We start from the raw sequence: 27,549 nt of genomic DNA, 5'->3' as shown, positions 1-27,549 counted from the left end.
CCGAAGGCCAAAAGTACATTTCTATCACAGTTGTCTGCACTAATCACGTTGCACTGCATTCAAATGAGAAGTGACACTCATGGATTAAGTATCTCTTTTCGGGAGTGTGTGGGTGTTTTTCTTCCCAGATCTATTACAACTGGTTTGGGTGCATATTTGCAACTACTTGTTGCACTGGTTGAACGGTGCTTTCCCAGATTTGTGAGGTAGACTATAGTTTTTCTCTCATGCGCCTTACACCACGAACCTCACAGGCCTCAGAGAATCACATGCACGCAACCAAACGCGCTGTTATCCATATTAAAGTTTAACAATTTGAATCAACTGTCAGGGGCAGACATGGTGCCCCGCACAGTGTGGGTATGTAAAGCTGGGGGTTTGCGCTTACAGGGAAATGGTAGGATAGGGAAATGAAGTGCCAGTGTTTTTGTGTCACAGATGTCTGATAAGTCTTGACAATTTGCCTAACTGTTTAAATGCCTGTCATTTCAATCATGTTCTGGTATCACAGCTCAGAGCAGTGTATTAAAAAATTGAAAGTGAAGCCAGATTTCACATGTCCGTGCCTTTTTTTGTTGTCCTTCCAATGAATACTATTATTAATTACTATGTGCTTTATTCATGGTCATGTATTCATTTAATCGTGGAAATAAAATACAACAAATCCAAATTATAATCGAAAGCAGTGGTGAAATAAGTCTATTCACACTTCATTTGTTTATGGCTGTAGCAGTTGCACTTTGCTTCACAGCATCAACCATGTCTCACTGTCATCATTTAGACATTTATGTGATATAAAAACAACAATAATAGTGTTGGACATTTCTCACAGCGTTTTATTGAGTTTATTAAGTGCTGATCTAGAGCAAAAGTGTGACAGCACAATGTAACAACACAGGATCTCAAACACACAAACATGGGAAAATTGAATTGCAATTCTTGTTTGGTTCACGTAGCATTGGAATCAGTAGCTATTATCCCCGAGAGAATAAATAACAAGAGCTGACAATGCACACACTGTTCATTTTATCTATTCATCAATAACATACACAAGAACAGCCGATTCCTCTGATCATGGACGATGTCCTGTCACATGACAGAAGTTCTCAGTAACTCAAATAGAATGATTGACATCATTCATTCATTCATCTTCTATCGCTTGAGGGTTGCTGGTGCCAATCCCAGCTGACATAGGGCAAAAGGTGGGGTACACCCTGGAAAGGTTGCCAATCCATCACAGGGCAACATGATTGACATCTCATATCTAATTAAAACATGATTTATTTTCCTTTAGCTCCAAACGTGACAGTGTTGTGTGGGTTGTGACATTTACTTTACGTGCGTGTGAGAGCAGAGTGACAAAAGCCGTGACAAGATGTGGAATCACGCAATCAGTTAACGTGGAAGCCATCGGGAAAGATAACGTAAAGTGATGTCACACTATGTAAAATCGGACACATCAGCTTGAAAGATCATCAGACACAGATTTGCTTACGAACTCAGGTCAAAGAGAAGATATAGTTAGTTTATGTTGCTTTAAACTTGTTGGCCATCAAGACCAAGTCATTCAACTCCTGCTTGTATGGAACCTGCTTGACAGCTATGGCACATACAGTTAACTGTGTGGCATTTCACACTGTCATGATTAAAAATGATTGGCACTAACTTTATGTGCCTGTGATTTAGTTGGATTACAGCTGCAGATTCAAGTCACACTCTGTTGGCAGTAAATATTGATTTTAGGTTGTAGATTGAAGCTAAAATGCTGATATATTTCCCTTCCTTGTGTGTGTTGGAGAAACTATGTTACCTTCAGTTAGCAACAAAACAAATTGGCGGCCTCTGTAGAGCCAGCCCCTAAAATAAATATAAAAAACCTCATTCATCCAATAAGGTGATTACACTACAGTATATATGTGTATGTGTGTATATATAAAAAACGTTTTTAAATAATTATTTTATCTTCAATTTCTGCCAAATGAAAAAAATAAATTCACATACATTTTACACCCTGGACCTTTAAAGTCCCAGGAATCAGGACAAAACCCAAAGTTTACACAAACAGCTGTAAACTTGTTTGTCTGAAAATGGCTAAAAATAATCACAAGCTTTATTCGTATCAAACATCACCAAACATTTCCATGTTTCCATTTCCAAACATGCAGCAAAATAAATGTAACATACAAAATCATCCACGTGTTTATGGCACATATACTGATCGAGCATGCGTCCCAAAGGACTGCTCACGTACAAGTCTTTCTCCCACATGTTTGAATGTTGCATCAACGTGCACTCACGTGTGTGTAAGCATTGACAGGCTAGTGTTACAAACAGTTTCTTTATTATATTAAAGCACAATAATAATAATTAAAACAAAAAAAAATATTTCAGTGCAACGTCACAACATAGGGATGAAGTTAAAAGAAAAGAGAGTGAGGCAAACGCACAAGTATCAACGATGTGTAAACAGTTCAAACATTGAAAAACAGTCAGTTTAAAAGTATAAAATATTACATTTGCAAACAAAAAAATCAAGTAAAACATAAATGAATGAAAGTGTCACTTCTCTGACTCCCTCCATCCTCTTGCATTCCTTCCAAACTTGTAAACCAGCCTGCGACCATCTACTCGTTCTAGGATTTCCCTTTTGTAGTAATATCTGTAACAAAGGAGAAATGAACGGTGAATTATTATTATTTTTTTTTCAGTGCATCACATTGTGTTCACCTTGCCGGTTTCGCTGATGACAAAAGGTTGCTTGGTGCCCATGGCTTTAAAAGTTTTGTACCCATTCTATTAATCATTGGTGTGTCTGTGTTTGTGTATGACGTAATCAGGGTGTAATTTCCTTTTCGTGAATTTTCCTTGTGTCCTCCTGACTCCCACTGTCAGCTCTGGGGTAAATACCAGGTGTGGGCATGGCAGCTCCCACCTGTCACTGTAGTGCTCAAACTCAAACTGACACCTCATGCCCTCTCAGTAAATATGATAGAGTTATCATATAATGAGTAAACAAATACACAATCATACAAATCAATCTTTCATATAAAGTTATAGAAATGGTACTAAAATACATATGGAAAGTGTAGTATTTTTCAATAGTTGGTGTTACAAAATGAATATGTAGGAAAACATATTGCAAAACATTATTTTAAATACTGGTATCACACATCAAGGATGTATAGTTAAATTATATATAACAATATGAAATCTGATCTGATCATCCTGATACAATTACAGCAACATTTGCATTTGAAGTTACTGGAGGTGAAGTTGTGGACATTTATTTAATGCATAATTTATGTTTATTTTGTTGTAACTTTATTTAATCTGCACTTGTTGGTCTGTTTTTCTTGTCTTTGGTTGTATTTTTGTTGTTTTGTTTTTTAGTTGGTCCTGTGGGTCATTTTGTTTATTGTACGTTTCTTTACTTTATAGATTAAAACAATCTAAGTAAAAGCTTATTTAAATATATGTAAAAAATAACAATAATTCAACTGAAAACAATCATTTTTTCGTCGCTGCTTTTGTTAATCAGTCAGTTTGGTGATGTCATCGATCTGTAAATCCTGCCGTTGCACCACGGTAAAAACAAAATTAGCTTTGAGGTCAATGCCGACAACACCTGAAGGCACAGTTTGCAGTTCCCAGTGCTTTGCACAACAATACAATTAAGCTTTTAAATAAGCTCATTTGAATGTAAAGCTGTGTCTATACTGCAGAAGCCAGGAAGTTCTTCTGAGGAGACGACAGATTTTAGTTCACTTCGGGGGGGAAAAAAGGCAAAATAAGTACTATTTCTATAATAGGTCCATTGTAAGTAATCAGTGATTTGAAATTGTAATTACGCATTTAAAAGAGTTTGGCTTCACTAGTTTTAGATATGTAACTCTAAATGATTTCACCAAAAGCACCTATTAAATTAATTGGATTAGGGGTAATGCAATGTTTTGCTTATTTTCTCATCACTCCAAACTAAAGAGAAGCCTTGTGTAAATATAGGTTGGTAATGTATTGAAAAGATTTTTCTGTATACACCAGCAGTGCAGCAGCGGGTGGGGGCAAAAAGCATTTATCCAACAACCGTAGTTGGACAAGCTGTTTTTTTGAGCACTAATTCACTTTTTTAAACGTTTTGTGCGCATGTCTTTGTGTTTTCAGTTATACGTCAACCTGTTTGCAACCACTTTGCTTTACTCACCCAATATTGCTGTTTGTTTGCACGCAAACAGTTGTATGGCCCTACCTAATGGATGTTTGCTAACATTTAAATATACAGTATGTTATTCATGTCGCTTGGAGTGTCTCTCACAATCAACACAATAACAAAAGACCTAGTTTGATGACATTGGGATCATGAGCTTTGGCTCATTTCCCTGATAAAGTGACTGTCATGTGTCACAAAAACACACTTCCTGTAACCCTTTCAAAGTAAAAGCACCTTGTCATTTCTCTCCTGTTACCAATCTTTTTTTCCAAAATGGCTTTTATTGTGAAATATATGCAGGACTAGCCAGTGTCCTGCGTCACACTGGAGACTCTTGAGTACAGAGGATAATTTAGAGCATTTAAAAGCAGCAGCTCTGCAAAATGGAGGATTACCTTCTATAAAAATGCACATTTCTGTACTTTCAACTTTTATGTCAGAAACATTATAGGCTAATTTAAGTATAAAAATATGTAACATTAGTCTTATCGTTTTTAGATATTTAAATGCAGAAATGTAACATATACCTTTAACATTTGTTTCTTATACAGTGCTCACCCTGTGTGTATTCCTGCATATTTATGACATGCAAACTCAAGATGTATGATTGCTTTGCAGGTTTACCTCATTGCCCGACTTAGTTTCTCATAGGTCATGCTGCTGTTATTCTTCTTCTTGCCCCATAATTGTGCGACTGCCTCGGACTTCAGAAAACGGAAAACACCCTCCGTGCGATCCTCCCATTTGATGAGCCCCGGGTTTCGTTCTGGGTTTAGTAGAATGTCCCTAATGAACTCCCACAAGTGGGTCCCCCTTGGGTCTGTGGATGAGTTAGTCAAAGAGGTGATGATGGATTAACATACAGTAAATAACATAAATGTTCTTAAAAAGTAAAGCTGAAATGGATGCATGCTTCGACTTACTATGCTTTTTGACCTGATGAGTACGACTGTAAGATCGTTTTATATCTACGCAAGAGAAATAACATGATTTATTATACTGTGCAGAGACAGAAGCATGACTGTTTTGAGTTCGGCAATAGTCATTTATGTTGAAAACATTTCAATTTCCTCACCGGGACTAGAGGGAGTGGGAGAGGCAACAGGTGCGAGGGGGTGAAGGCCGGAATCGTAGATTTCTAAGTTCACAGTGGAAGAATTTAGTTTTATTTCTGATTTGATCCATTCAAGAATACAGAAGTAGTAATGAAGCATATATGTGTAATACCTCCAGGAGGATAGCTGACATCTGGAAATGGACAGGAGAAATCTACTGTGAAAGAAAAGAGGAATAAGAATAAGCATAAATACTTTTTATTTCACTTTATTTGCTCATAAATAGAAATGCTCTTACACTCTTGTTTGAGTTCCAGTTGCCCGAATTCCACATGGTATTGTCCTGTGTAGGGACGGGAAGGAAAATTGAAATGAATTACGAGCACAAATCAGGAAGTTCAATTCATTAAGTGTTATGTAAACATTTAAACAATTGATTTCCACACTCATGATGAGACATCAAAATATCTGCAAGCCATGCCAAATAACTTAAGACTTCCCAACTGCATCTCACACTTCTAGGCAGTGTAGGACTGAATGCAGATTTTGTAGGAGTTCGGATGTTTTGGCAACTATTTTTGCTTTAATTTATTTTTTCCACAATATAACATGCAGGTAGAGGGTAACAAATATAAACGGAATGCAACACGGGTAATCTGATCTGACCACATGTAGATTTTGATGACAAATGGCGCTAACATGGCTCCGGGTTTCTGTGGTAATTATAAACCAGCTATAATAGGTCAGATAAACAATGATGTCGGATGTATAAAATTGCAACATGTTGTCCTGAGATACTGAACACTGCTTTTTTCCAGACAGTTAAAACAATAGCAGCACTGTGCTCTTGTGTGGTTTCCCTGTAAAATGCTCTTTTTGCTAGAGGTTAAACCTGTTGTACCTGGTCTCATGTAATGCTGCTTGTTGCATGTGCCATTTAGTTTTCATTCATTCAGTTTCCTCTAAGCCACATCTAACTGCCTTCTATGTGAGTCAAAGCTGCAGTGTGTAAACCCTTGGTGATGTTTGTTGTTGATTATGTTATCCTGCCTCTAGTCATATTATCTGTGTCAAGCAATACTATCAGACTCTGTGGGGATACAAACTGCCAAATGACTTCTGAAACTTTCCATGGGTGCTTCCTTTTGTGTTTCCAGTCGTACGTCGACCTTGAATGGGATGCACATTTGTCTGTATTTCAAAGTTACACACTACAGTTTTAAAAGACCAAGAGTGAAGTCTTTAAACTTTTTTTTAGCAATAACTGTGAAACTCTGTTTTAGAACTGTGGATGAACAAATTCTCAGCATGTTGCTCATCCCCCGTGCTCTGTTTGAAGAACCACTCTAGCAAGAGCAAACAACAAATAGATCATCCCCCTCACTTTAGGTGGTCCTTCACTCGTCTATAGCACCATGACCCCTGACTGGATTTGTGATCCCCTCTCAGCATCCCTTCATCAAAACTGCTCCACACCTAACTCCAGTCCCCAGCTCTTCTTTTACTGGGACCAATCATCTTCCATTTTTGAAACCCCTTAACCCCGTCTCTTAGACAAACAGAGAGACAGATTCAGACGCACCGCTCCACTTGAGCTCTGTGATGCTGTGGAAGAGAGTGGGTCCCATGCTGCCAGCAGCACGGATGAAGTCCTGGTAGCTCAGGCTGCAGAGTTGATGGCCGTCAATGTCAAAGTTTTGAAAAGGAATGGTGGAGGCATCGATCTGGTACATGTCCATGACTTGCTGCAGCCACTCCCACACCTGGTATTTAGTCCAGAATTGAGGGTGGGAGTCATGAGGCCACAGGCGACTTGTGTAACCCGACATCACCACCGGCACTGAGGACAGACGGGCTATGGTTACGATTGTTTTTACCCACATCAGCTAATATAAATATGCATGAATTCCACAAGCAAAGGTATTTGTCAGTAATGAATCTACTGCTGAGCTGCTTCTTACTTGGAAATCCTTCATTCATATGTTACATTTCCAAGCTCTGGGCTCACCACGTGAGCAATACATCCGTTGCTAATTGTTAAATGATTTTCATTTTGTGTTTCAGTGCAGCAAGAGAGTGGAATTGTGGAACAGAGAGCATGCAAGCATATTTTCTTGAGGCATTTCAGGATATTCTACAATACAGTTTAATTAATCGATTCATATCAGGGAATACTGAGAGAGAGGCATGCAGTGGGATTCCAGTGTGTTAGTGTGGGAAACATCCTCACCATCAGAGTAGGAGTTAGTTGAGCCCCAGGTTGTGGTCAGCTGGCTGTCCAGGGTGGTGGTTGGAGAGATGCTCATATTTCAGCTTCTATGTGATGTACCATGGCCCAGGAGCTGGAGAGGAATAATGCTTGTGAATTTTTCATTCAAAATCGTGACACATATGGTACTGTATGTGGAAGCGTCCTCGCCTCAACGTACTGTACTGTTAAATTCAACTTGTCCAAGCATGTCAAAGTTATTTTCAAACATAAATATAATACTGAAAAATGAAACATTAGAACTTGAGAGCACTTCTTTAAAGACGAGCAAATTTGTGCATAATACAAAAACATTTCTAACCATGTTTACTGCCACAGTAGCCACTAGATCAAATGAAATGTGAATTAAATAAGAAAACTGTCTTCATAAAATTGCTAAAACTAACTGCAGGTTGAATTAACTTGAATTTGAGTTGAATTTATTCAGACGTTCCAATGTAAGTTTTACGGCTACACAGAAAGTGTAAAACTTTATCAGTGTTTTGTGAACATTACACTTTTTTTCTTTATTATTATTTCCATGGTAACATAGCCATATCTTAGCCAAAATTAAAATGCATGATAACACTTGTTTGACAGTGTGTAGGATGCACTGACAAAAACAGAGATCCTGATGAAAATATGAGGAATACAATAGTCTGTTTCTGCTGACAAACGTACTCATCTACTGGGCCTTGGAAACATATTTATTTTAGGGACAGACAAAAATATTATTTGGATATTCAAATGGGAATATTTGTTGAATATTCTAAACTCCAGGGCGTGAGACTTACTGTAGCTCAGAGCTCCGCTTACCTGACAGAGTGCTGAACTTAGAGGAGCAGCAAACGAGATGCATTCAAAGATTCCAGTAAATTGCATCACTTCTGTGGGATCATGTTCATTCTGGTGCAATTTTTTATCACAAGGTAGCAGCGGGAGCAATCACTTGGTCAATAGAACACGTGGGAATAATGACATTTTAAGAGGTTTCTTGAATGCATCTTTAGCATGAAATTTTTTTTTTTTATTATAAATTATTATTATTATTGTTATTATTATTAGCACATTGTGTAAGACAATATCTCAGCCCATGTGTAGTTGTATTATTAAATGATTGCCCCACACTCCACCACTACAGCATAGATTTGTTAAATCATTTTGTTATTCGCACATTCTGGTCAATGTTTTGAACGAGAACATCTTCCCACACTTAAAACAAAGCTTGATGACTTAAAAAAGGTAAACTCAATATAAAGCCTGTCATGCTACAGACATTAATTCTCTCTTAGAAGTTGTTGTAGGGCAGTGGGACAATAAATGTTATCATCAAACTCAAAGGTCAGCACAATGACACCAATTCTTTACTCTGTGACCCATAATTCACCTGTCTCGACGAGCTTAGGCAAACCTGAGCCCAACCAAAGTCTTGTTACACATTTAAAGCCTGTTCCGCTTCACAGTTGTAATGTGATGACAGTGATTTCTTATACATTTGGAATTTCAGCGACAAACCAACAGCGCTCATAGTCTCATATTAACCCAAGGTGTTGGCTCTCAACCAAGATTTTCAATGTCGTTTCTGTCACTAGAACAATCGTTTAGCATAGACATATAACATAGAAAATCATGGATTAATGTTTTGTTAACCTTGTTTGTAAACAATCACTCTGTGGCGTATGTCTTTTCATGACGTAAGGGAATAAGCAAAGCTTATCTGTAGAAGTTCATAAAAGCACGGTGTCAGCTCTGCAGAAAATGTGGTTTCGTTTCTGTTTCTCTGGCTTGAGGACACCGTTGAATTTATCTGGGTTAGTAGCTCTGTTTTAATTCTTTGAAATTTGCTTTACTCTTTATTGTGTGCACTTTTTCTATAAATGTCGCTGTGGAAACTAAGCCTCATGCCGTGTTAGTGATGTGAAAAATTGCCAAAGATTTCCCAGGTATATGGAAAAGAGTGAAATAAATGCATTATTGCTCTTACTGTTTTCCAGTTGGAATTAAACATCTAGGTTCTAAGTACATATACATATTTTCAATGCTGCTCAGTATACAGTTATGTATTTTTTTATTTCTATTTTTAAAGAAATTAAAAAAAAAGACCTACATGTAAGATAGCTGGAGGTTTAAAGTCATTACAGAGGGGCGATAAAAGCAATTTATACAAAGAAACAAACATTTCTTCCACATTTTTCCAGAACATTCTCAAGAGCAGATGCAGCAAAAACTGTTAAAATGAAAGTGTGATTTCAACACACACACACATGCATGCACACACAAACACACACTAAGCCTGTTGGACCAGCCTTTAGTTGGATTATATTTTTGAAACACACAGCAGCATGACAGCCTACCAGAGCAGTAGATTGATGTCCGACCAGGCCCGGATGAGGTCTCACGTAGATCCACTCTCAGCTGAATAGAGATCAATACAGCACAGTGTCTGGAGATTCCAACACTCAAAAGGACGAGTGTTTGCAGTTTTGCTCCCCAAATATTTGAATTAACAGATGAAAGTATGCAGACACACTAGGTGCTGCCCCACCACAATGGGTGTTTTATTCTCCAAACTTCCTTATCATGCTCCAATTGGCAACCTGTCCTGGCTCATATCAGGTGAGTATTTGCATATTGCACACCCACACACACAGAAAGACATAAAACACATCCAAACACACATGCACACTCTGACTGACCGCTCCCTTTCACTCTACCCAGAAAGCACACACACACACACACACACACGAGGAGCCATACACCAGGTAGACAGCGATCCAAACACACTCAAAATCCCACAGAGAGAGTGCAAGAGAGAGCATGCACTAAATTGCTGAAAGTCATTGTTTATATGGCTGCTTAAAATAGTGTTTAACCTTTCGAGAAAATTTCCCTTGTGTTATTATGTAGCACAACATTTGTTTTCCTTATATCATCATGATGAATGAGGTGAGGTGCTGACAGTTTAGGTAAGAGGACCTGAGAGAATTTGATCCTTTTCTTTTAGAAAGTTGGTGGAACTTGTTGGGGGGAAAACAAACAACAACAACACACACACATTTAAAAGGTGTGCGCCTAAAAAAGAAGATAAGAAAAGGCATTTATTTGCAAGTGTATTTATTTCAACTGTCAGTGGCCTCTTTGAGCTTGCAATGTGTTTGGGACAAACTCATTTTCACCCACAACTACTTGTTTTCACTTCTTGACCTCTTTTCGTCGCCATCACACCCAACTTTGATCTGCTCTTTAAATGAATTCCAGTGGCATGCGTTCATTCACAGGCGGCAGTAAATAATTAGCTTTGTTTTGCAAATCCCTGTGAGCATTGCACAACAATGTCAGGAATGGAGAATGGAAAAAAAAAGGGCTTTGTTATGTGTGAGGCCTTTGCCAGTGTGCATATACACTTGACTGTTTTCCTGTCAAGTGTCATGCATTTCCCTGTGTGACATTCACAAGATGTGCGCCCTTTGAGGAGGACATCAAATCCTACTGTAAATGACAAGTTACACTGAGCCAAGTCAGTGCAAACGCTGTTATCACCAAAGATACAAATCCTGTTTCATTCAAATCAGCCAGGGTGAACTGTGCAACAGCCAAAAGTGACAGTGATTGTTTTGTTGTTTTATTAGGATGTTGTTTTATTTTTATCATCAAAATCAATCGGCATATTTCCAGTGTACGTATCAAAAATACCTCTGAATGAACTCTATATGTACTGTTGCCCTACACAGACAGTGATCAGAGGGAGTTCAAACATTCTATTTTTGCATGATGCCAATTAGGGTTTGGGCAAAATGTAACATCTCTGATCTGAGATCTAAGTCTGATCTGGATCTGTAGCATTGCACCACTACAAAACCTCTTGGGACCAGATGCACGAACAGTATCCTGTTGATAATTGAAGTGACTTTGAGCTGGGTTCAACTGTATAAAAGGCAGCAAGGAGAGGCGTGCATGGAAAGTATGCCAGCTTTCAGAGCTCCTTCAGCAGAGTCACGTGGATGGAAAGATGATGAACAGATAAACCCAATTAATTTGTTCTTATATAATATTAATACACCGAGCCATGTAAGCATATAAAACCAACCACGTCTTAATGTTTAATCATCTCAAGGAAACGGGATTAAAATGGGCACTGAACTGTCGAACAGCATCATGATCCCAACAGGCTGACATTAAGGGCCTTTCTTTTATTTCCGCGGATTCCTGTGATCAACATGTCGGCCTCTGTGCTCCACAGTTCCCACTGAGCTTGCTTTGGAAGCTCACACTCTCTCCCCGAGCAATATGTGACTTGGACTCCTGCCCACAGCTCAGCCTCAGAGGTAATGAGGGAATTCAGCGTTTGCATGATTATCTCCCCGTGCACCCCGCAATGCTACGGTCCTAATGGTACAATCCACTTCTACTGATCTCCCTGCAACTTGCTGACTCCCTCCTGCCTTCACAGGTTATGTATAACTCACCTGTACTCCTCTATATGTGGCCTCTGTGGTTTAACGCGGACGCTTTCCTGAAGTTTTTTTGTGCCGCAGTTTCTAATCTTTGTTTTAAAGGGTAAACCATTTCCATAATGTAATAAGGGACCTAAACTTCATTTGGTGCCATCCCCCTGTGAATGCCGTTTATTGAAGTAAGATTAATATGCCAATCAGCCGTGAACTGAACTATATGGTCGCCAGTGAGGCCTGTCTCTTAGCTTCTTCTTCTTTTTTTGTTCTCTCTCTCTCTCTCTCTCTCTCTCTCTCTCTCTCTCTCTCTCTCTAGCACACCTTTTTCTTCTTCGCCATGTCACAAGTAGTGCCTGGTATTTGGCATCTCATTTCATGGATTTTTGTTCCGCTTTTTCAGGGTGGATGTGGGTCGACATATGCAGAAGTCCGCTGGGGGAATAGCAAAAAGGGAGAGGCAGAGTTGGAAAGATCAAAGTCTGTCATATCAACTCCACTCTGTGTGAGTCAGTCAGCCAGCAGCGTGAGAGGCAGTGAAGACATCCTCGCTGACAAGAAAATGTCATCAAAACGCTGGCATTATAGACAGTGTAATCTATTTTTAAATAGTGAATCAAGCAGAAGCTTATGTCACCATCCAATAATAGTTTGCTTCTGATCCACTTATGAAGAGGCTTATGGCTTGCTTATCGGTGCTCTTAAATATTAATGCTTTATTTGAGGATGTGGTCAAAAGTTTCCCTCTGACGGGAAAGGCTGTCAAATCTGTCAGTCAGAAGAAACAGACAAGACAGGAGGAGGATACAGTGGGCATGCTCTAATGAACAGGAACTTATTAGTGGGAGTATGTCTATTACTGTCCCACTTGCCTCCCCTCTTTCATTAGCTGCTTATCACGCCAGTTAGTGTCATCTTTAATACTTCACATTTTGATTAGCATATGATCCACGGGGAAAGAAAAAAAAAAAATCATTTTATTAGTGTCAATTACTGCTACAAATGACAATTTCACTGCCTAAATCGTAATTTTACGTGTCCCCCCCCCCCCCCAGTCAAAGAACAATGACTGTGTAATTACAGTGATGAGAAGTGCAACAGAAAAACATGAATTATTCACAACCCTCTTCTCTTTCTTGTTCTTTTGAACTCCATCATTTCCATTTTACTTGGTATTTGTCTGGCTTTGTTCATCAATCTGCACGGGGAACACACTTTCCCTGTGTACCACAAGTGGCATGTTCAAATGCAAGAGTGTAGGAGTGTGGCATGAATGGAGTAAAAACACTCTTTCACCTGAATGGCGTGCAGAGGCCTGCACTTGACGATGTCGAGTGTAGGTTCCCGCCTCAGCCTGTAGGTGACACTGTTGTCTCACACACTGCCTGGCCAATCTTATGGAGGCAAGAACATGTGAGAAGTGCAACACACAGATGTGAAATGAGAAGGTGTAGGCAATGAAACATGCTTGCTGACAGTTATTGATGCCAGTTCCTACAGATGGTGCTACTCATGAGAGGACAGAAACACATACATTATCAGCTCTTACAGGCAGATGCGAGGGCGATACACGAGTGCGAAAGAGTGGAGACAGGTTCAGCGCAGACTCTGAGGAGTACAGGGACGGGTTTGTTGCCATATACGGCACTATAGGTTGCCACAGCTACAGATGGCCCCTTGTGTCTCGCACAGATGGACCGCCAGCGTAGTCCTTTCCTGGACATTAGTGGCTGCTTGTGAGTCGTAATACACCAATAAACAGTTATTGACACTGAATCCTCAGCAGCACCAGTGCAACAGCACATTGACCAGCCACATTAATAGGTATTAAAGCTACAGTGTGTAACTTTTGCTGCGCGTTGACGTTATTATTCTGCCTGTTTTGTCTTCTTGAACCCAATTGTTACTTTTTTAAGGAAGTGTCCTTCATCTAAAAATCGGCCCCAAGCAATACTATCAGACCTGCCTATACGTGCAGGGGCGGGTAGGCATTTCAATACATGAAACTGCTCAAAATTCACTTCTAGAATATTTCATGGGCACTTCTTTGCGTTTTCAGTCAGTTTGAAGGTTTTTCTTGACATGAAACAAACCACTTCCTGTGTGCAGCCCACAATTATGGCCAGGAGACATGAGATCTAAACACCACTATACTAAGAAACAGAGAATCTTAAAAGACATTTGTATTTTTTTTAAAGTTACTGTTACTGTCGCCTTTTTTATCAATCTTTGTCAAACTAATCATTCTGCTCTGACCTCTGGAGTCAACAAGGTATTTTATTCCCTGGAAACTGCTGCTCACTGGATATTTTCTCCTTTTTGGACCATTCTCTGTAAAATCCTATACATGCTTGAGTCCCAGTAGACCAGAGGGGTATTCCAGAAAGCGGGTTATGTGAGAACTCTGAGTTTGTTAACCCTGAGATGAGGGAAACTCTGAGTTATCCGTTCCAGAAAGAGAGGTAACTTAAACTCTGGGTCTGTTACTGCGGTAACTTACTCTGTGAACATAACCTGCTCGCTGGCAGGTTTACTATAAGAAACCCAGAGTTTCTACCCGTCTCCTCCCACACGAAGAAAGCAGTTAGACATGGATTGCCCATTCATTAGAAATCCAATCGACATCGAAGCCGTATTTATTAGAAATGCATTACGTCGTGAGAGAATCTTCCGACCCAGATTAGACGTTTTGATTAAAAATAAAAGACAAATTCACATGTGGTTCTTCTTTATTCCCTAAAAGTACAAAAGCAACAGTCAGGATTTGTAATATAGTTCCAACTATTAACATATTTCACATATTCACCTGTTTCACCATGACAATGCCCCCACCTCAACTGGCGTTCAAGTAATAGAATTTACAAGTCTGTTTTTCTGATTTGCCGGTCCAGGTACACCATTTCTTTCTCGGTTTTTTGAATGGTTTTCATTAGGTGCACCCTGTACAACTCTTTTACCGGCAACTCGGAAACATATGGACGACATTTAATTCCTGCAGTTCTACATACAGATTTAACATGGTATTGACCGAAAATCTCACTGTGTCAAGCTATGCTCTAGAAGTTGATGGACCCTCCTCTTGGTGATGCCCAACCATGTTCTGTTGAAGGACAAGAATGTGCTAGTTTGTCCATTATCTATGCTCATCACTTCAGTGTACATGTCAAACTCCAAATTCCACTCAAGAATGTAAATGAATATGAATGGGTAGAGCAGTGCCAGTAGCTATACATAATATTAAGACACACTTCAGTAGGCCCCTCTGGATCTCTCCCTGTGGCAGCAGACAGCGTCTCCTCCTCATACACACACATACATATATATACATATATATATATATATATATACATATATATACATATATATATATATATATATATATATATATAGGATATATAAAAAAGATATAGGATTTTCTTTCTACCAGCCTCTCAAGGACTTGCATCTGATGTAGGCACTTGTGTCCTGGGGGGTGACAGGCTCAGATGAACTTCCCCCAGGGATGCCTTCAGACACAGTTCGACCCCTGTATTGGCTGAGAGCCAGCTCCTCAGCCTCTGACAGAGGTGGTGGAGGTGGCCCTCCACCCGTTTTTTGGGCCTCTGCCTTCTTTCTGTTGGCTGAGCAGAACTCAATGTTTGCAATCTGAATTAATACTTACGTTACGTTTAATAGCCTTAGTCAATTAAAAATAAATCAAAGTGAGGTGCAATCATAGCCTAGCAAAATTTGCCTTACCTTTTTGAATGATGTTTTTATGTTTAATTTTGAGCTGCTTCCAAGTCCTCCTTTCTCCTGTTGGATTGCACCTAAATGAAAAACTCAGATTTCATTCCTACTTATATTCATAACTATAGGCTATGCTACGATCTTACGGTTAAATGTTACGTCAATGGAATAGTAGATTCAAACTTACGCGTTGACTCGGGCAGCAATTTTCTCCCATGCGTCTCTCTCTCCTTCGCTGCTGCAGCTGTGTTGCATTCGCGGCGAAATATGTGCTCATATTCTCCGTAGCCCAGCAAAAGGATCTCCAACTCCTTCGCACTGAAATATGTTGATCTTTTTTTTTTCTCGGTTGTCATGGTGACTCGTGGTATCGGGGCTCCATTGATGGCTTTTTGTAGTGGTTGTGCACGCGCGTACCTCGAGGTTAACATACTCAAAGTTGATTGAACTAACTCAGATCAGCTGTTGTGGAACCGGATACTCAGAGTTTCCCGACTCAGAGTAAGTCAACTCAGAGTTCAGGGATAGACTCAGAGTGTGTTGAACCTGCTTTCTGGAATACCCCTCAGCAGTTTCTGAAAACTCAGACCAGCCTGTCGAAAAAAAGTAATTTGAATAATCTTTTTTTCCCCATTCCAATGGTCAGTTTCAAATTCATCTTGACCACATCTGTATGCCTAAATGTACTAGCTACCACCTGATTAGATATTTGTAGATTGATGTTAATGAGCAGTTGAACATGTGTACCAAAAATATGGCTGGTGAGAATAAGTTACAATGGATGTCAACAAAAGCTGCTGGTTATACCAACAACAAAGAGATAAACCCACACACTCTTGTCGCAGGACTATTCAATTGTCCCTCAGCTATAAAAAGCAAAAACCATCTTACTCATTGTTTCAGTTTTATGGTCCCTGCTTTGCTTCTCATTGCTCTCATCGGTGCCATTTGAAGATGTAGCGCCGACCTCCTACCTGTGCAGCACTAAACAGCAGACATAGCCACGAGCTGGCGTTCACAGTCGAGCATTTAGCTGAATAAGAGCCAGATATTCACTCAAGAGTTGGTCGAGAATGGAAGTCGGTGACTCACCGGCATGCATAATATCCTGTCGTTTCCCCGAGATCTGTGCTCATTCACACAACCCGTGCGCTCCACTGTGCTGTGAGTCAAAAAGACAAGAATCAACTTTGATCCTCCATTTAACAGAAAGTGCCATGTGTATAACAAGAAACTTACTGAGCATGGAGGAGAACGTGCCCCCATACTCCATGCTTCATAAATATTACAACATTATATACAGTGACTATTTAGACAGCGGCTGATGACTACTTGTTCTACTCCCTGCAAGGATTCAATTTACTTGATTTTTAAAAAGTAAAAGAGTATTTACTGTTTATACATGCTAGACGACTGCACTAAAAGTCCAGTGTGTAAGAGTTAGTGACATCTAAGGGTGACTCCTCCACTCACCCCTCCCTTTTTACCATTTGCATCAGGTATCAGTGGAAGCTTTCACATACCAGTGTTGGGGATCAGCTCATTCAAGATGGAGTCACATGCATCTTGGATGGAGAACACATGGCCCCTTGCTCAGAGACAAAGAGTGTCATAAAACTCAGTCAATAAAGATCCCTTATCTTCCACACATCAGTGGGAAACCCACCTCAGTGGTCACTTTGAGACATGTGACCCCCATGTAACAGGCAATACAAAAGCCAGGTTTCCCCTCCTTCTTCCTCTTTTCGCCTCTCTTCTTCGCTCTTCTCCATCTCACCGGAGGACACAGGCTCCTCTGCTCTCCCCTGCCCTTCTGGGTGCAGGAAGGACACAGACCTCAGCTCTTCGACTGAAGACCCTTCAGCACAGAGCTTAACAAGCTTCCAGCAGCAAGAGACCCTCTCTGCTGATCTTCGAGCAGGCCCGCTCACAGCAGCCTGCTATCCTCCCATCAGAGGCAGCGACACCAGAGCCTGCCTAAGGATCAACCAAGGATCCAGAGCCAAGTTAGCTCCAACTAGCTAACTTTGTGAGGAGGAACCTGAGCCACAGACACCAGAAACACAGTCAACCATCTACTGTTCCTGGACCAACAGACAGCACCTCAAAAGGACACTTTTGCATCTTTTAAGGACTTGGTAACGTAACTGGGCGTAGCATAGCATTACACTACTTGGCTAAGCATAGATGAAATGTTATACTGAGCTTACTTGCTCACATAAAGTGTTGTTGTAATGCCTAGATTTAGGTTAATATGATGTTAGTGATGTCCATGCTTCTTAGCTCTCAGCTCTAGATGTGCATGCTTCTAACCTCTCATCTAACCTGACATCTCACTTTACAAAAGTAGTTAACCAAGAAACACAGCAGCCATGCGGTCAAGAAGCCATCTTTGATTCCGCCATCTTGTTGTAGTTTCTTTGTCAACCGCCATCTTGATTTGTAGTCTACCTCTATCTGACTTGACCATTTGACCTGCATACACACAGACTCTCTCTTTTTCACACACATACACTGTATATTGTTACATTTAGTAAATATTCTTGTTTATATCTTTGATGTCTTTTTAATAAATGTTTTATAAAATATACAGTCTGGTCTGATTAATATTGCACAAGTGTGTATATTGCCAACCTCTTCCCTGTAGAATTCCAATCCTTCAATTCACCTAACTATTGATGTAGTATTGTGATTTATCAATTATTAAGTTAATTATTAATCATAATCCAAATTGGTAGTCCGCTTAATTTATGAGACTGTTTTTGGAGGTTATGAATTAATGGTTCATTCAGAACCGATTGTTCTCCTCTGTTTGAGAGGAGTGGTGCCCCGATTTGAGTTTGACTCAACTTTTTATAAGAAATTAATTATTCCATAATTAATCAATTATTAATATTCTAAATTCATAACCAATCACGCCCCTAATCCCAACATAATTGGTGCCCCGTGTGAGGCAGGGTACTGTTGGCAATTTATTCATAATTGTGTAATATTAATTGACCATAATTTTGGTCAATACACCAGGTAGATTCCCCAGACTTTGACTTTGGCGTTTCACTAATCCTCGACTGGAGTAGACTTCAGTTATACAGGAAGTACCTTGAGTACAAATGAGGTTTACTACATTTAACAAAAAAAAACATTTTGGTTATTGTTATCATATTGAGTCCTATGATTTTAACTTGTCTTTCAGCTTGCTAATGTTGCTAACTGTCCAGTTAACTTGATCTGTAGAAACTCGACACTGAAAATCTGGTTGTTAAATTAAGTGCTCTTTCTTTAAATAACACACAGCGTGCCACAACCCTGTGTCATAAAGCTTGTATTTTGTGCTGTTACTGCCGTGCATTTCAGCCAAAGTGAGAATTGAAATAGAGCCACAGTGTGCTATACAGCCCTGTGTGTACCATTGTGTACCTTGCTGTAACATTCATGTGTTTCAGCTTGAGTTAAGTTTAAGATATTTTCCCCTAAATATTTTCTTAAACCCTGCTCCCACATTTTCTGAAGCCTAATATAGCTACTAGTCAGTGCTTTAGCTGTTTCAAAGAAAGCTCCTTTCCATGTGGTAGACATCTATATTGTTGTTAGCCAAGGGTAGCGACACTACACAGTGTTCCTCAGGTTAAAATAATAACAAATTGATTTGTTTGTTGTATTTTACAACTTGCTTACACTCCTTCTTCTCTAGACCTAAAAATGGAGAATCCCTGTGTAGAACTGTTTGTTTCATCTCTTGCACAGAACCTAAAGACTGGTTATGTTGAGTTCATCAACAGGTTAAGTTTAAATGAGTGCAAGGAGGAAATAAACGCTCTCATCTATAACAGTGTTGATGCTAAGAATGCATCCAAAGCATCATTGTTGGAATGCTTGCTGCTGAATTTCCACAGACAGGCCAGCCTTTCACTTCAGAGCAAAGCAGCTCTAGAGAAAGACGTTGAGTCGCTAAGAGTGCAGAATGCTTGCCTCCTCCAAGAGGTAAACAAGGCCAATAAGAAAGCTGTGCGCTATTTATTAGACCTACACTCTGCAGAATCAGATCTTTGCTTCCACAAGGAAGAATTGTTAAAGCTTAGATCAGAACATCTCTCGACACCAGAGTTGTCCAGCGACTCTGGTTATTCGGACTCACAGCCTCCCTGTAGTGAGCGTTTAACTCCACCACACAAGAGTGGTGAAAAGTTTCTAAATGAGCTTAACTCTTTGGGAACAAAGTCATATAGATCTGACATTTCTGATAAAGGCAGTTCAGTCTCTGGTAGAATTTCTACCCAGAACCCCTTTTATTCACACATGCATGACACTGCTTTCCATGCTCACCTCGATGGAGAGGGGGTTAGGTCAGTTCAGGACTATCCCTCCCCCTTTTCAGGCTCCTCTCTGCAGCATCATGGTGATAACAGCCATGCAGGCTTCACCTACCCCCCAGAGAGAACAGCAGGAGCACGTGAAAGACATGCTCAGACCTCAGAATGTTTTCGTTTTAAGGTACTGGAATCTCTTGCAAAAGACATTGATCATTTTGATCCAGACAACTGTGATCACAACATTGACAATTATTTTACTGAGATAGACCAAGCCCTTATGGACCTTCCCTATGCAACCGAGAGGGAGAAGATTAAACTTGTAGAGAAAAGCAGCTCTAAAGCAGTCCGCAAGTTTATACAGGAACTTTCCCTCAGAGTTAGAAATAACTACACAGAGCTTCGTCAAGCTCTCATAGAAGAATTCTCCTCAAGTGTGGACGAGATTACTTCCATGGCTGCAGCCCTTCAAGTTAAACATACTCGTCGCGAACATCCACGTGATTATTTCCAACGTTTGAGAAAGGTGTATTTTCAGGGAAGAAATGCCCCTGGCTTGGAAGAAAATCCCAGATTTAAGTCCCTGTTCGTGCGTAACCTTCACCCATGCATACGCACTCACGTTGTGTTTCAGACAAGCCAAGGTAACCTTTCCATGCTTGAGATAAAGAAAATATCTCAGATGGCTTGGGAATCGGTTGTCCCACCACAGGCGAGAGATAAAATCTTTAAACCTGACAGGTCAACTCCAAAAGTGTCACCCAGACAAACAATTTCAAAATCTCATCCTCACAACAGAACAAAGGGGGGTGAGAAAAAGAAGCCTAGGGACAGAAAGCATAACTGCCATGTCCACTGGCTGCCCCGAGACAGGCACTCCCACAACAGAAGTTGTTGGAGACCATACTCAGAGATTCTGGCCCAAAGACATGATCAGCCACTAAATTACTCTGATGATGACCGCAGTATCTCCGCGTACAGTTCAGAACATGATCATGACCGATTTGACAGTGACAGTGAATCTCACCGCTTCTCCAGCTACAGGTGTTATAGCCCTAAGCCACAAGTTCCAGAAAGCTTTAGATACTAGAGCTCCACACTGGAACAAACCCTTAGGACACAATCCAATCTGTCCTGAAGAATGTCCATTCCTTGTTTATTTTAAATTTTTCTTAGTTTTATTAGATGAGTAGGTATCCGGATTTTGGGTACGCACATATGACAATTTCAGTGATTCTTAACACTGTAATAACCAGACTTATTACGTCACTTAAGAAAACCACTGCTCAACTTTGTATTCTTGGGCAAACTTTGTTTTTTTACTTTTTGTTTGTACCCTTCCAGCTGTAGGATAAGTTTTGTACACTAGTCAAGGACATCTTGTTATGACCATACAGGGCTAGTTATGATCACACTGATATCCATTTACAGTTGCCACTCTTGGTATTTACCATGTTAACACATCTAACCTTCCTCTTTTTACTAACCTGATAAAGTTAGGTATTTTTGTACAATGCCATTTTTGTATGTTCTTCATTTGTAATATTACTGCTTAGCCAAATTAGAGTTAATCAATGCCCAGATGTTACAAAGTGAATGAACTGATTTTCCTCTGGACTGTACACTGTGCACTCAGGATCACACATGGAGTGAGATCCTGAGTCCAAGGGGGGATTGTTGGGGATCAGCTCATTCAAGATGGAGTCACATGCATCTTGGATGGAGAACACATGGCCCCTTGCTCAGAGACAAAGAGTGTCATAAAACTCAGTCAATAAAGATCCCTTATCTTCCACACATCAGTGGGAAACCCACCTCAGTGGTCACTTTGAGACATGTGACCCCCATGTAACAGGCAATACAAAAGCCAGGTTTCCCCTCCTTCTTCCTCTTTTCGCCTCTCTTCTTCGCTCTTCTCCATCTCACCGGAGGACACAGGCTCCTCTGCTCTCCCCTGCCCTTCTGGGTGCAGGAAGGACACAGACCTCAGCTCTTCGACTGAAGACCCTTCAGCACAGAGCTTAACAAGCTTCCAGCAGCAAGAGACCCTCTCTGCTGATCTTCGAGCAGGCCCGCTCACAGCAGCCTGCTATCCTCCCATCAGAGGCAGCGACACCAGAGCCTGCCTAAGGATCAACCAAGGATCCAGAGCCAAGTTAGCTCCAACTAGCTAACTTTGTGAGGAGGAACCTGAGCCACAGACACCAGAAACACAGTCAACCATCTACTGTTCCTGGACCAACAGACAGCACCTCAAAAGGACACTTTTGCATCTTTTAAGGACTTGGTAACGTAACTGGGCGTAGCATAGCATTACACTACTTGGCTAAGCATAGATGAAATGTTATACTGAGCTTACTTGCTCACATAAAGTGTTGTTGTAATGCCTAGATTTAGGTTAATATGATGTTAGTGATGTCCATGCTTCTTAGCTCTCAGCTCTAGATGTGCATGCTTCTAACCTCTCATCTAACCTGACATCTCACTTTACAAAAGTAGTTAACCAAGAAACACAGCAGCCATGCGGTCAAGAAGCCATCTTTGATTCCGCCATCTTGTTGTAGTTTCTTTGTCAACCGCCATCTTGATTTGTAGTCTACCTCTATCTGACTTGACCATTTGACCTGCATACACACAGACTCTCTCTTTTTCACACACATACACTGTATATTGTTACATTTAGTAAATATTCTTGTTTATATCTTTGATGTCTTTTTAATAAATGTTTTATAAAATATACAGTCTGGTCTGATTAATATTGCACAAGTGTGTATATTGCCAACCTCTTCCCTGTAGAATTCCAATCCTTCAATTCACCTAACTATTGATGTAGTATTGTGATTTATCAATTATTAAGTTAATTATTAATCATAATCCAAATTGGTAGTCCGCTTAATTTATGAGACTGTTTTTGGAGGTTATGAATTAATGGTTCATTCAGAACCGATTGTTCTCCTCTGTTTGAGAGGAGTGGTGCCCCGATTTGAGTTTGACTCAACTTTTTATAAGAAATTAATTATTCCATAATTAATCAATTATTAATATTCTAAATTCATAACCAATCACGCCCCTAATCCCAACACCAGAGAGGATGTTTGCATAGACAGCTTCTACATTCTAGTTGGTTTGTCCGTTCGGGCTACAGTAGAGACATAGCAGTGCAAGATGGCAGCCTCTTTAAAACAAAGTTGTTGTTGTTTCATTTAAAACACTTACACACTTATACAAACATGCTCATGGGAAATATATTCCATTTCTGTCCATATACCCCGCTAAATGTTACACAGTGGATCTTTGAAAAAGCAGTAAAATACTTAAGCTGCTTTTATTTAAACCAGTGATACTGTGTATTATTAGTCACTAAGGGTGTTATGTTTCATAGGAATGAATAAATAAGGAGACTTCATTGACGTCAACGTTGATATTTGCTGTGATGAATTATGATTGTCTCACTGACAGCTGGCTGATAACAGCGCCACAGAACACGGAGTGGAGTAGCAGCACATGTCGTCACGTATTGGTATGATAGTTACCTTGGAAACACCCAGTATGCATCAAATCTTTGTTCATAAAGCAGCAGTGCCGGTTTATACAGGATTATTGTAATCAAGAGCAGAGATGTGATGAGCGGCGGAACACGGAAAATCCTGCTATGGAAGCAGGATATCACGTGAAGTATAGCAACTCTGAAGGTTGACGCACACTGTCAGGCAACTGATGCCAGTGGGGTGCTGATCTGATCCTAGTGAATTAGCTGTATTGCCTTCAGCTGTCAACCTTTTCCTGAAATTATGAGCGACCCCTTACTGTGTGCATATGATTGTCGTAGTATGATAATTCGGAGAAACCACATGTCGGGGGAGGGGGCAGATTAATCAATTTTGACCCTCCCCCGCTGAGGTAAACCTGCTGTCGCATTTCAGGATAATGCAGGATAACATTTTTCAGTTTTACACAATTTCACAGCTAACATGAATCAGAAAACAGCAGGCTCCCTTAATAACGAGGACTAGTATGTGTACTTTGACATCGTGAAGAAAGTAGGGGACACGTGTGTTTGGATTTCTGCATGAGTAGCACTGGTATTTATTTCTCCTGCATAGATGTCCAAAGCTCCGCACCCTTTCATTTCGTCCTCATACCGCTGTTGCTGAAAGTAAGACCTGTATAACCTGTTAATAACAGCTTGTTTGTTTCCTGTAAACGTGAATGTTACAGACAAATGTTTAGTTCATGTTTCCTACTAAGTCATTCCTGGTGTGAAAAGGTCTGTCAGGAAATTGTGACATGTTGTGATTATGGCGTAAACACCTGGAGACATGTGCAGCGTTATTCCCCCCCGAAAACAGATCCACTGTGTTTTGTTCTGTGTTACATGACTATGAGTCATAATCGACAGAAATTGGCTGTAGACAGCATCAAGCCTGAATGTCAGAAAAAAAACATTAATAAATGAGTGACCCCTGAGTATACTCTTTTTTGCTGTGAGCAGCCAGCAGTTAGCGTTGTTGTCGGGGAGGGCGTGACATTTCTCTCGCACAAGATAATAACACATCCAGAGAAGAGACTAATGTCTAAGCCCTCCAGCCTTCCAATCCTCACTTTTGCTGTGTCTGTCCCTCTCTTTACCTTTCAATCTCTGCCTCCATTAAGAGTTCATATAGTGCCTCAACAGGGAAACTCAAACTGTAATCTGAAAGGTTTTCCTGAGCAACTTTGACAGCCTGAAAGTGGCACACACTGCCACCTGCAGAGCGAACAAACGATGGAAGAGGAGGAGGATGTGAGGAACTGTACAGAAAGAAATGAGAGAGTGATGGGAGGAGAGCAGCAATTAGCATTCCTGGGGCTGCCTGTGTAACTAATTATGTGAGAGCATTGTGACAGGGAGGCTGTAGAGAGCCGTAATGGGATCCCTGTGACTTAATGAACATGTCACAAGCTTTTGTCTGCGCTGAAGGAAAGAGACAGTGCTTGATGACGACTGGCTAACCTGTGGGCATTGTGTGCATTGCATGTGTTTTGTGTGTGTCACGTCCCGTTGCACGTCTGTAGGGGAACATTAGGACATTGTGTGATTGCAAAGTCCATACTGATGGAGAGGAGGCTGGGAGGTGTTTGTAAATCTCTTCTTCCTCTGACTGTCAGCATTGTAGGGGTGTTTTTTTTTGTGATGTTGCAGAGAAAGTGACAGACAGTGGCATGAACAAATGTGGGCGAGGGAATGGGCACGTCGATGATGAAAAAGGAGAATCTGTGCGACTCTTCATCCTAATTATGAATTCTAGTGAGATTTACAGTCTCACACCTTTTAAATTGAATGACTGTTAATCAGTGTTGTTGAAAACCCCCTTTCTGGCTCTGCCTGTTCATCAGTAACAGTTGGGGGCATTCATTTACTTTCTGAGATTAACTATGGACAGCAAACTCTGTGACTCTGAGCAGCTATTAAAATGTTTTTCTCTCAAATGGTCTTGACTCAGGTGACTTAACAGAATTTTCTCTCAGTTTTGTAAAAGAAATGCTCTCTCTCAGCTCCCAACTTGATGGGGTGTCTCATCAGCACCATCTACAACTCTGATGTGAACATATCCTCTGCCTTTCAATTAAAGGGATGCATCACTCTACTCTAAATGGCAGTTTCATGGGTAGAATAGGAAAAAATAGAATAGAATAGACTTTAATGTCATTGTTTAAGACAACAAAATCCTTTTAAAAAGATGTAGTAATACGCTTCTTCAGAAAATAGTACACAAATACAACACAGGACACACATGTACATGTAAAACACATACTAATACATCAATAAAAATGCATTTTCTTTTTATTTTCAGTTTATTCACCAGCTATATAATGTTTCCCTGGCTCATTTATCTAAGTTATTTATTTAAAGCCTTATTCAGAGAAGGTCTGTCTGTCTTCTAACATGTTGTGACCGGGTGGAACCATAGCGCCCTCTATTGGTCGGCCACCTCTGGTGCAAAGCTCATATTATGCTAAAATTAAACATTCAATGGAAATGTTAACATCTATACTCTTGGTGGCTTGTCGATGTCAGCATTTGGTTCCAGGCTTCAAGCTCTTCACCGGAGAGAATTAGTAATCTTGTGATTTCATGTCTTGCCTAGCAGCGCAAGGAGTGTGAAAGTGTGCTCTTGATGACATCGTGTCTTCATGCATGTGCATGCTAACATGTACGCATAGAGCCATATTCAGCAGCATAAATATATAAATTATTGACATATTAAATCCTGTTCTTAAGACAGCATATTGAATATTGTGCTGCACAGGTATTTGTCTAGAGTTACCCATGCAAAACATTGCTATTTCAATTGCCGTTCCTGAAGTCACTACTGGCTCAAGAGAAATGCTCTTTATATGGTAAAATATACACAATGCAGAGGTACTACTCAAATACAATTAAGTCAGCGTAATCACTTTCGCAAGACGAGAGCAAGGAGAGAAAGATTAATTGTGTGGAAGATTTGTGGGGTGGGGGGAGGGGTCGATTCCTCACCATCTTGTCTTGGCTTTCTCGCCCACTACCTTTTAGCCCCCATCCTTTTTGAACAGCTGAACAGTCTGAGATACATTATTGGAGCTAATCAGAGTCGAATGAGGAAAGCACTGAGGTGAGACAGCAGAAATTACCTCCGTCCTCAGCTCGGCTGTTTCTCTGTGCCCTCTTTCTCTGAGCCTCTGTCCACATGTTCTCTGATAGAGGTGGAGGGATAAAAAGGTGGAGGGAGATGACAGTGGTGGGGGCGCGTCATGAGGTGTAGTCACAGAGCTGAGACAATTGCACCCTGAAGTGAAGGTGATGAAATGATTCTCTAATACAATGAAGTGGGAATGAAAAGAAATGAAGGTTACAGTGGAGGGTGATTTAGAGTTAATTTAATTTAATTCTTCTCCATTGACCAGATGGTGGCCACTTTTTGTGGCAAGGGCAGCATACAGTGACTTTACAGAATCTACTTTAATAAATGGACCAAAACAACAGCCTCATATAATAACAGCACATTATAGAGTGGACTGTGCAGTGACTGCAGCACTCATTTAGGCTTATGTCATGGTACGTAGGTGCACATACTGCATATAAAATTTGCACAGTGACTTCCTGGTGCAAAATTAACTTCTGTATATGATTTTGAAACCAGAAGTTCAAAGCTATTACCTGTAACCAAGCACCTACTGGATGATACTACCTGCTTTTTCATCTATTATCCTCCAAATGGTAACATCATTTGCAAAATTGACATCAATGTGCTATTGAACAATATCTAAAACTAGCTATTGAGACCATTAACGTCTCAGGAAAATGTTTAGTGACATTACAAATCAAGTAAGAAGTAGCCCCACTCTTATTCAAACTGTTCTATTTGCAACTCGCTCTACTGCCCCTGGTGGCAACCCAATAAATGTTTACTTCCTGGTCAGACTCACCTTACAAACTAAGACTGCATTGTTTGTTGTATATACAGTGTGGGTGTCATGTATGTCTATGTAGTACTGAGGACTGTTTCCAGCTTCCTCAGGTTTTGAAGGTGGATGT

At 40.3% G+C, this 27,549-nt stretch overlaps 1 protein-coding gene across 1 annotated transcript; it reads right to left on the bottom strand.

The window, feature by feature from the left end:
* Nucleotides 1–815: 815 nt before the first annotated feature.
* ehf (ets homologous factor) lies at nucleotides 816–10,048 on the bottom strand. Its single transcript, XM_058644453.1, has 9 exons — nucleotides 9,865–10,048; nucleotides 7,493–7,604; nucleotides 6,845–7,102; nucleotides 5,561–5,605; nucleotides 5,435–5,479; nucleotides 5,283–5,345; nucleotides 5,131–5,175; nucleotides 4,832–5,027; nucleotides 816–2,659 (listed from the first exon to the last, which is right to left on the bottom strand). The coding sequence occupies exons 2-9, from the start codon at nucleotides 7,566–7,568 to the stop codon at nucleotides 2,560–2,562; spliced, it is 828 nt and encodes a 275-aa protein (XP_058500436.1). The 5' UTR covers nucleotides 7,569–7,604; nucleotides 9,865–10,048; the 3' UTR covers nucleotides 816–2,559.
* Nucleotides 10,049–27,549: the final 17,501 nt, after the last annotated feature.

The sequence above is a fragment of the Solea solea genome, chromosome 12 (genome assembly GCF_958295425.1).
Source record: "Solea solea chromosome 12, fSolSol10.1, whole genome shotgun sequence".
In the NCBI taxonomy this organism is placed as follows: Eukaryota; Metazoa; Chordata; class Actinopteri; order Pleuronectiformes; family Soleidae; genus Solea; species Solea solea.
The sequence above is the reverse complement of the archived record's forward strand: the minus strand, read 5'-3'. Positions and strand labels throughout refer to the sequence as shown.